Source organism: Mastacembelus armatus, chromosome 9 (genome assembly GCF_900324485.2).
Source record: "Mastacembelus armatus chromosome 9, fMasArm1.2, whole genome shotgun sequence".
NCBI lineage: Eukaryota > Metazoa > Chordata > Actinopteri > Synbranchiformes > Mastacembelidae > Mastacembelus > Mastacembelus armatus.
Genome location: NC_046641.1, coordinates 17,883,105 through 17,893,691, shown reverse-complemented (window position 1 = coordinate 17,893,691; position 10,587 = coordinate 17,883,105). Strand labels below are relative to the sequence as shown.

At 37.9% G+C, this 10,587-nt stretch overlaps 1 protein-coding gene across 1 annotated transcript; it reads right to left on the bottom strand.

Moving 5' to 3' along the window:
• Nucleotides 1-4,524: 4,524 nt before the first annotated feature.
• On the bottom strand, nucleotides 4,525-9,820 carry npffr2a (neuropeptide FF receptor 2a). The gene is made up of 3 exons (XM_026322024.1): nucleotides 9,493-9,820; nucleotides 7,313-7,412; nucleotides 4,525-5,377 (listed from the first exon to the last, which is right to left on the bottom strand). Exons 1-3 carry the CDS (start codon nucleotides 9,818-9,820, stop codon nucleotides 4,525-4,527), a joined length of 1,281 nt encoding a protein of 426 aa, XP_026177809.1.
• Nucleotides 9,821-10,587: the final 767 nt, after the last annotated feature.

Genomic DNA, 10,587 nt, shown 5'->3' with positions numbered 1-10,587 from the left:
TTTAAGTCTGCTTTTTTCAAGACCTTCATATTCACAGTTAAGCACAACAGCTGCTTGTTGATATATAGATAAGATCTATCCCTTCCTCAGCAGAAGAGCTCTGTGGGGTGTAATGGTTTCAGTGAAGAAGACAGAGACACTGGTACAGTGCTAAAGACCTGTAATATGTCTGCCAGACAGTGTATTATTATAGCTTCACTATAGCTTTGAAGTAGGATTTGGCATTATATTAAATTAATTATAACTACGTCTAAATCACCAAATTGCAATGCCTCTGCTGTTGCACATCAGTCTCTGGACTAATGATAGTAACCTATGCTGATGCCTGCATAGTGTCTCTAGTGGTGTGTTATTACTTTTTTTTTTTTTTTCTTTTAACAAAAATTCATAGCGGCATTGTTTTTGCTGCTCTTTCCTTATTGTTGCACAGCAAGGAGAATAACCTTGCTAGTGATGTTTGTCATTTGCTGATATTGCACATATGGATTCGGTTACTATGCAACGATATATATTTTGGACGGAAAAATTTATAACACTGATTAAATGACATTTAATGTATTGTCATTTCACCGAGCCCTGCTTTGAAGTTATTTTATAAATGTTCAAATTAAGAAATCAGCAGTCCTGATTTTTTTTTTCTTACCTCATGGCCATACAAATGAGGTCCTTTTAAAAAGCTAAAAGATGTGTGGAAGGGATTTGTAGTGTATATATAAAAAAAACTTTGCTCCATTGGCTTTATGATTCACTAGCCTGCAAGATATTTCCTAATAATCACTTCACACAAACACATAACTTCAAATGTAAGCTTCAGACTCAGTAGCACATACTTACAGCAGACAATGCCTTTTGGGGCCACTGCAGGCCTTCAGATTTTCTTATTTAGTATGGGTTAACTGCACAATACTGCTCATAGAGATGTAAAATAACAGCAAAACATTTAAACAAAACACTGAAATTTACAATGTACATTCATAGCAAGCTCATGAGATACTCATGAATGAATAAATCCAGCATCACATTTTATGTGCATGTTTACAGAGCAGATTTCAGAAGAAAAACCTAGATTCAAAATTGATTTTAAAACAGACGATTCACATTACAATCATAGTGATGGCTTCCTTCTGTCCTGTGCAAAAAAAAAAAAAAAAAAAAATTGATAATGTGTGTAAGTGTAACTGGAATTTCATGTGTGCAATTTTTTGTCAGGTTTTCTGGTATTCTCTCATTAAACAAAACTCTTTAATGGTTAAGGTGACGTATTTTAACTATCAACTATCTTGTGGGTTATTCTATTTTCATTAACCAGCTTTATAATTAAGGTTTTAGTACCAAACCATTACCTTTATCAAACTGTTAGTGGTTTTCACTGGTTGGAAGCATATTTGAGCCCATCAGAGTTGTCCAGGATTCATTGTAGTAACGTCACCTACCCCACCCAGAGCCAGACAAATTGGCACAGAAAAACAGCAAAAGAATCTGCTGTAGTTTAATGCACTCACAGGAAACATTTCTGTGTACATTTCTTCAGTCAAGATGACAAATATTGAAGGTGCATTAAGATTTTTACACATCAAGTGAAAATGGAACAGGAGGTAGTGTGTGAGAAAACCTGCTTGTTAGCTCTGTGGGCAGAATTAGATGGTAGTTCCTGTAATCTGGTTGGTGCTCTAGATGCCTTTTGGATGGAAAATGTGTTGTTATGCTTATAATTTTCCAGATGAAAAGAATAAACAGCCTCCAGTGTCTCTTTCATGATCTCGTAAGGCTAATCAATAATATTGAAGATTGAAGATCTGTGTGTTTGTGCTGCAGTCATCTTTATCATGAATTTTTGTATTTATGTAGCACATTTGGTATATCTCCAGTTTGCTTTATTTTGAGGAAAGAACCAGATTTCACACATGTCAAAGCGAATGACCAGAGCTCTTAACCTTTGCAGTAGGCAAACATGACCGGCTAACATAAACATTCCTTGAACTGCACTGTGCTTCTGTCATAAAATGAATCCTTGCTGTTAGCTGATGGACACGCAGGTTGTTTCTTTCAGCCTGCACAGCGAACTTTGTGTGTAGCCTATTTTAGCATTATTACTGCTATTACCGTCAGTCACTGTTCTCTGCTGTGCTCTCATTATGCTGAAGTCTGTGACTTGAAGTATCACTGTGTTGAGGCTTAATTTTACAGGTCAATAGAGCTTTTTCCATTTAAGATTCGATCATACTTGAAATACTCCTTATTCTTAGTGGTAGTAAATAATACTAATGTGACAAATGCAGGAACAAGTGTATTGATCTAATGTTTCAATCTACAGGGATGTTATACAATAAATGTATCTTTTGCTATCTGCTCTGCAAACATCACAGTACAAACAGTGGATATAAAAAGTCTGCACACCCCTGTTCAAATGCCAGGTTTTCATGATGTAAAAAAATGACAGCAAGATAAATAATTTCACAACTTTTTCCAAAACAAACTGAAACCTTTAAAAGGCAAAAATATAAAATAAAAAACTTAAAATAACCTGGTTGCACAAATATGCACACCCTTAAACTAATACTTTGTTGCAGCACCTTTGGCTTTTATTACAGCACTCAGTCTTTTTGGGTAGGAGCCTATCAGCGTGGCACATCTTGATGTGGCAATATTTGCCCACTCTTCTTTGCAAAACTGCTCCAAATCTGACAGATTGCGAGGGCATCTCCTGTGCACAGCCCTCTTCAGATCACCCCACAGATGTTCGATGGGATTCAGGTCTGGACTCTGGCTTGGCCATTCCAAAGCCTCAATCTTATTCCGGTGAAGCCATTCTTTTGTTGATTTAGATGTGTGCTTTCGGTCATTGTTGTGCTGAAAGATGAAGTTCCTCTTCATCTTAAACTTTCTAACAGAAGGTTGAAGGTTTTGTGCCAACACTGACTGGTATTTGGAACTGTTCATAATTCCCTCCACCCTGACTAAGGCCCCAGTTCCAGCTGAAGAAAAACAGCCCCAAAGCATGATGCTGCCACCACCATGCTTCACTGTAGGTATGGTGTTATTTTGATGATGTGCAGTGTTGTTTTTGCACCAAATATACCTTTTGGAATTATGTCCAAAAAGTTCAACCTTGGTTTCATCAGACCATAACACATTTTCCCACATGCGTTTGGGAGAGTTCAGATGTCTTTTTGCAAAATTAAGCCAGGCTTGGATGTTTTGTCTTTGTAAGATAAGGCTTCCATCTTGCCACCCTACCCCATAGCCCAGACATATGAAGAAGACGGGAGCTTGTTGTCACATGTACTACACAGCCAGTACTTGCCAGAAATTCATGCAGCTCCTTCAGTGTTGCTGTCGGCCTCTTGGCACCCTCCCTGACTAGTTTTCTTCTCGTCTTATCATCAACTTTGGACGGACGTCCTGTTCTTGGAAATGTCACTGTTGTGCCATATTTTCTCCACTTGATGATGACGGCTTCTCTGTGTTCCATGGTATATTTAATTGCTTGGAAATTCTTTTGTGGCCTTCACCTGACCGATATCTTTGAATAATGAGATCCCTCTGATGCTTTGGAAGCTCTCTGTGGACCATGACTTGTGATGGAAGACGTGGCTACAAAAATGTCAGAAAAAGCCTACTAGAACAGCTGAACTTTATTTGGGGTTGATCAGAGGCACTTTAATTGGTGACAGGTGTGTGCTGACTCCAGTTTAACATGAGTTTGAATGTAATTGGTTAAATCTGGACACAGCCACATCCCCAGTTATAAAAGGGTGTGCACACTTATGCAACCACATTATCTCAGTTGTTTATTTTTACCTCACCTCCCTAAAAGATTTCTGTTTGTTTTTCAATTGCGTTGTACAGGTTATAGGTCACATGAAAGGTGGAAAAAGTTGTGAAATTATTTATCTTGATGTACTTTTTTTACATCACGAAAACCTGGCATTTGAATAGGGGTGTGTAGACTTTTTATATCCACTGTACATATTTGATGCACTGTTATACATTTATACATTAAGCTTTTCTAGGGTATGTCATAGAGCAGGAAATCAGCCTATCAATGCAGTATCAGCTAATCCTCATGGATCACTTTTGCACTGGACAGCAAGAGCTTTAAGGTTTTGTTTTCCTTGTTGATAGCTAGTCTCAACAGCACAACCTGCTTCCATGTGTAGCATTGCACATTGCACGTCTTAAATATGACCAGTAATGAGAACAACCAAAATGAGTATTCTCTTTTCAAACTGGTCATTCACATGGTTGTCTTATTTGGTGTGTATATTTCTGGAGCAAACATTATGAGGTTGCTTGCTACATGAATTGTTTTTCATTGGAGCAGTATTGCCAAAGGGATGAATTACTGCAGGATGTCATTCTTTAAAGTTTGAAGCTGATTTTTTTTTTTTTTTTTTTTTTTACCCGAAGTAGACAAATATAAGCTTCTGCAACCTATTCACGTGACTCTAGCTACTCAGTAATATGTGGAGGATTTATTTGAAAAACTGTGTGTATCACCTTAAAGACGGCTCCTGTGTCTCCTTAGATAGACACTGCAGTAACACCCCCACTACTGCAAGATGCCTTTTCCAGGTCCTCCATGACCAAATGCTGTTCGGTAACATGATTGAGTCGCCGAGATGTGGTCTTACCCAGGCTGTTGAGGGAAATAGGCTCCAGCAATGTTTGTGCATTATTGGCTGGGAGCACAGAGTTTCCCTGCAGCCTGTGTGAGTAGGTTTTCCTCTGCTGTCCATCTGCCGTGCACAGGCCAAACTTAAACACAGCCTGAAATCCTCTGCGGAAATTCTCATTGAAGAAACCATAGATGATGGGGTTGACGCTGCTGTTGAAGAAGGCTAGCCAGTGGGCAAAAGGATAAATGTAAATGTTGATGATTCTGTACTGCTGCTCAGTTAGGCTGGCATAGTCACTTAACATCATGAGAGTCCATAGAGGCAACCAGGAAAGGATGAAAAGCAAAGCAACTACTAGAAGCATTTTAATCACCCTTTGCTTTTTCTTTGACACAGTATGGCGGTTGTCATGGCCTGGCTTTCCACCTGTTGGAACTGTTGTTTTGAAAAGAGTGATGCCAATCCGGGCATACATGATCACGATGAGTGAAAGAGGTGCAAGGTAGATATTTGCAAACAGGACAGTGGTGTAAATCTTCCTCATCTCGTGGTTTGGCCAGTTCTCTCTGCACCAGTAAAATGGGCTTGTTTTGTTGTCATAGCCCAGTAACACCTGAATACTTTGCTCCTTGGTCACTTGTAGCATCACTCCAGAGGGACACATGATGGATATGGCCAGAACCCAAATAATCAAAATGATCAAGGTAGCTGTGGATATGGTCAGCTTTTGCTTGAATGGATAGACAATGCATCTGAATCTGCAAAGGGATTAAAAGAGACTGGATGAGGTAGATGCAGTTATACATAATAAACAGATTTTCAAACCAATTTTCTAAAAAGCAGTTCTTCTAATCGTGAAATTTAAAATAGTGTAATTTATAAACAAATCTGTGGTCTAATAAGATAGATGACTGTTGTCAGGAACCTTGGTGTCATGCACATGCAAAAAAGATGTGCAAATAAGAATTTAAGAAATATGTGGCGTTTTATGTTGTTTTTTTTTTTTTGGCTTTAGAATTAATGTTCAGTGTGAGCAATTCTTAATAAAATTTAAGATCTGTTTATATGTCATCACACACAGTTTTTTTTCTATTACATGCATAGGAAACCCATTAAGGTTTATATATTTTGACAAAAAGACGTTGAAAACATCTGATTAATCGATTAATAAAATAGTTGTTTGTTGCAGCCTTAGTCCCAAGAGTGCCATCTAACGCTAATGACTGTTCGATAGAGTCGAAATAAATCAACACACACTCTGCTATTTAAGTCGCACGACAAGCCAGAGAGCAAAAAAAGAAAAAAAAAATCACTGCTTATAATCCAGAAAATACGGTTGTTAGTTTAACCCTGTATCCTACAAGTTAGTAAACATGAATGGAAAAAATACTTTTTTTAAATTTAATTTCAAACTAGATTTCCATATTTTTCATTTTCTGCCAACAGATTAGTTCCAGACATTGCCTTCAAGAAATGGAAAAATTGTTTGTTTACACAAGACCAAAATGACCAAAAAAAAGGTGGGCTGACTTGAGTTCTCATCAAGAAACTATCTTTGTGGTTGATCATCGATTTCTAAATGACTGCAGTTGGTGGTAATTCGATAATGAAAAACCGTGTCCATTATGAGGTGTTAGGTGTGTAATTACACCACACTGTAGGACTTCTATAGTGTGATAATGTTGAAATGGCAATATGGTCACATTAAAATTAAGACAGTAGATAAGGCTGAAAGCGTTCTGGTTTATTCTGGCCCAAACAGCACATGAGAGCTCTGTATTTCAACACCAATTCAAGTCTAAGTCTTGGCTGATAGATATGTAGGGTGACTTTGACTTTTGGATGTCACAGCATTTATGTCCTTTCCATAGGCACAGACACCCTCTAGTAACTTCACATAGTGACAGAATCATGTTACTGCACAGCTAGTATCTGAGGAGCAGGCAATGATAAAATACCAGCTCTGTCTTTTTTTTTTTTTTTTTTAATGGTTTAAGCGTTGGCAACAAATTGTTTCCCTTTTGTGGGATTCTGCCGCCTAGAATGATAAAGGTGCATTAACACCCAGCTTGCTTTGTTGAGCAGCAATGAAGAACATCTGCTTGGTTCTGAAGCACCAGCTAAATATTATTGAGCAGCATGATCCTGTTTGTGTGTCTTTTTTTTGCAAGGCATCACAAAAAAGTTTACTTTTTGTGATTTTTAATTTTGGGATACCATTCCCAAATTGTGGAATTATTTTTTTTAAGATTTCCAATTAAAGTTCTTGTTTTTGTTACTTCTTGAATTAAAAAGTGTATTTTGGCACAGATGGGGATTGAGATGAAAATGAGGAATTCCTAAATATAAATTTAGAGTTGAGTCTGAGGTTCACTCTTGAGCTTGGCTTTTGGGACATGTCTGTGTTAGCCATTCTACGCTCAAAGCTCAGTTACTAAGGCTGTCACTTTTTATTGAAAATGTGAGCCTCTAATTAAAAATAGGCAAAAGCAAATACTCTATCATAATTATAAAGTCAAATTTCTCAGGGTACAGTCTCAACAGGCCATGCCCTGTAGTTTTTTGGATAGTGCAGCCTTTTCTAATTTTATTTTATTTTTTCATTTCCCATGCATTCTTTTGTAATGCTGTGGGACATGGAAATGGGCTGTTATAGGTTATACAGCAGTAATAATAAAATGCAGCCACTGTACCTGTCAACAGCAATAGCAACCAGAGTGAATACGGATGCTGACACAGAGATCCCCTGAACCATGCCGCTCATTTTGCAGACCAGGCTTCCAAAAGGCCAACCTGTTAACAGCAAAGATGCATTCTGTTCATTTACCATTGAGACAAGTTCAGACATAACAGCTTGATGGCTACGATGCCATAAAAGTTGGACTTAATATCTGTATACTGAATGAATGGAACCAGACCTCAAACAGATTCACACTCATCCTTTAGAGTCATGCATTGATTGTTGGTTCTTGTAAGGCTGGTGATTTTGCAGTTGCTTAGCATGTTTAGTAAACAGTACAGTCAGACAAAAGGACTGTCATCGCAGCCAGACAAACACCAAAAGTCACCAGCACACTCAAAGGCAGACACATCACATCTCTGAAATACATTTGTAAAAAAAAAACACTTATTTGAAAGCACTGCAGTCTAGAAACACACCACACACAACGCTTCTCCCTTTGACTAGTGTATATGGAGCATCACTGTTGGTATGAGTTCACTTCTGATATGATGTGCAGTACAGAATTTTGAGCACTTAATTACTAAAGAAATATAGGCCCATGTGGGTTTGCATCCCATTCAGCTAGAGCCTTTCTGTGTGGAGTTTGCATGCTGTCCCCAGATCTGTGTGGGTTTTCTCCTGGTGTGACAAATATGCCATTTGAAACTGGTCTGCCTTCCATAGTGGCACAACACTGCCAACAATGCTGTTAGTGTTCGACAGTGTAGAAAAACCATGACAGTACAAGCTTGGCTAATGTCTCTTTGTTCAGTATGATAGAAGCATTAAGGATGCAATGCAGTCATGCAGTTATTTTGTTTGAAAAATAGGTGCAACTGATCTGAAATCTTAAAAAAACATAAGGAGTATGTGGGCTAAGGGATAAAAAAATCAAAAAACATATAGCAGACCAGCTTATTAATAATGTTGCCCATAAATGCATCCCAAGGCATCAGAGCAATCACTGTCATCAGCCACATTCAGATGCCATAGTTTATCACGGGAGTTGGAACAGCTATGCACTGTTCTGCTCATACTGTTGATGCAGAAGACTATTATAAACACGTCCATCTTTGCCAAGAACAAGGACGTAAGCATTCAAACAGCCCAGAGAATCACTCATGTTATACTTGTCAAGCGCCAACTGTCAAATTAAATCAGTACAATTACTAAAAAGCCCCAGTGTATGGCTGTGTATATCATGCAGGCAGGGAAGACTATTGCCTCCATGTCAATTCACAATCCACTGAGCTTTTGTTATTTTTGATCCCCACAGGCTGTTTAAATAAACAACAGATTATGTCATGATGTTCACAAGGTTCATTATGTATATCATGGCTTCCACATAATTGTCAATACTAATGCAAGTCTAAAATGAAAAAGGCATCCCTGCAGTGAAGGAAATCATATCAGTGTTTCAGGCTAAAGGTTAATCAAAGGTTTCACAAGTGTAGCAGCCCTGTGAAGATGCAATGCTTCTGTACAGATTGGAAAACAGAATCGTTGGATAAAAAATGGAGCTTCAACTGTGCAATACAGTTTTATTACTTATGTTATTTATTTATTTTTTAATTAGGAGAGGAAATAAAAATTAAAGATCAAGCTGAGGGTGGTACCATAGGCAGATTTTAACATTTCTCCTCAATACACTGGGCATTTTAAGACATGTTAGGTTTAACTCCACAATGTCAAACTTGGCTCAGCGTTCCATAGTCTCTAAGCCTGATATTGTTATTGTTTACATCGACAACATTTATCAATCCCAGCTTTCTTATGCTCAGCTATGCTTCAGGGTTAATGGGTTAATGTTTAAATGTTCATGTTATACATTAACCCTCTGGGGTCTGAGGGGGCCTGGACAAATTTTGACATGTCCTGACATTTGTGCTTTTTTCAGTGTCTTTTAAACATATTAATGTCTAAAGTCTGATAACACTGTAATCAGCACAAAATTGGCTACAATAATATGTGAGCAGCAAGTTTATACATGATTGTGTTTTTGAGAAAAAAGTGTTTATGCATGGTTAGTGCAAAACCTGCCGCTTGTCTTGCAGAAAGTTAGATGCAAAGACTGATACCACACTAATGTGATTTCAGACACTAGTTTTGACCCAAATCGCAGTCATAAACAAGACAATGAGAGCTGCTCACCTGTTATTATGTTGTCAAGAAGTGTTGTGGGCATACAGAAAATCCCAACCAGGAGGTCGCTCACAGCAAGATTTAGAATGAATAAGTTGGTAACAGTCCGCATGTTTCTGCTTCTCAGGACTATAAAGCACACCACTCCATTCCCCACCATGCAGACAAGGAAAATTAGCAGGTAGGACACAATGAAAATGGCAGCTGTGGATGGCTGATGCAGGTAAAATCCAACATAGGTGATGTTGTTCCTGCGAATGACGGAATGCCTGGAGGAATTGTAAAATATCCAATTGTCGTAGAGTTGAGTCAGGTTGTCCTCAGGTCCTTCATTCATTTTCAATCTGAAATATGAAAATATTATATGAAATATTCAGTTATTAACATTTTATGGTGTTTCTCCATAATAAAACTGTAACCACCAGTGTGACTTATGTTTGCAAAATCAGAGTAAACTAGCAATTTAAAGAACAGAGTAAGTAAACAACAGGTTGCTTGAGTTTTAAATTAAACCACACAAAATAATTACTTCATTCAACAGTGCGTTACTTGGCCAGACAAAATCTAAATAGCCTATTAACATAGCAAACAATGCTCTAAAATCTCCACTGGGTGGACATACCTAACAAAACAGATCCTGAGAGGAAAGAGTAACAAAACTGAAGCCAGAAAGTTAACACAACATTATAGTGAACTAATTTCAGCAAAGCGGTACAAGACAAATTGTTCAATCTTTTTCTGTGATAACGTTCAGAAAAAACCTGTGGTTACTGAGATGAAGCGCTGGTCTTACAGCTGACACTAGTTTATGTTCAGCGCATTTCACAATTTTTACTGTAACTGATGAAGTGCTATTCATGTGCCTGCTTGTCCTCAATTTCCCTCATCTAGTACTACTTAAGTTACTGATGCAGGAAATTTCTTAAAATGACTTGCATCAACTTTTAGAGCCAGAGCTTTCCTTGCTGTGTATGTGCAGGTGAGGAGATGGCAGCATTACAATAGCAGTGTGAGGTTGTATTATCTTGTGAGTGAAACTTAGGGGCAGACAGGGAACAATACCAATTTCAGGAAAATTATCCCCAAACAAGAACAGTGCTGTGA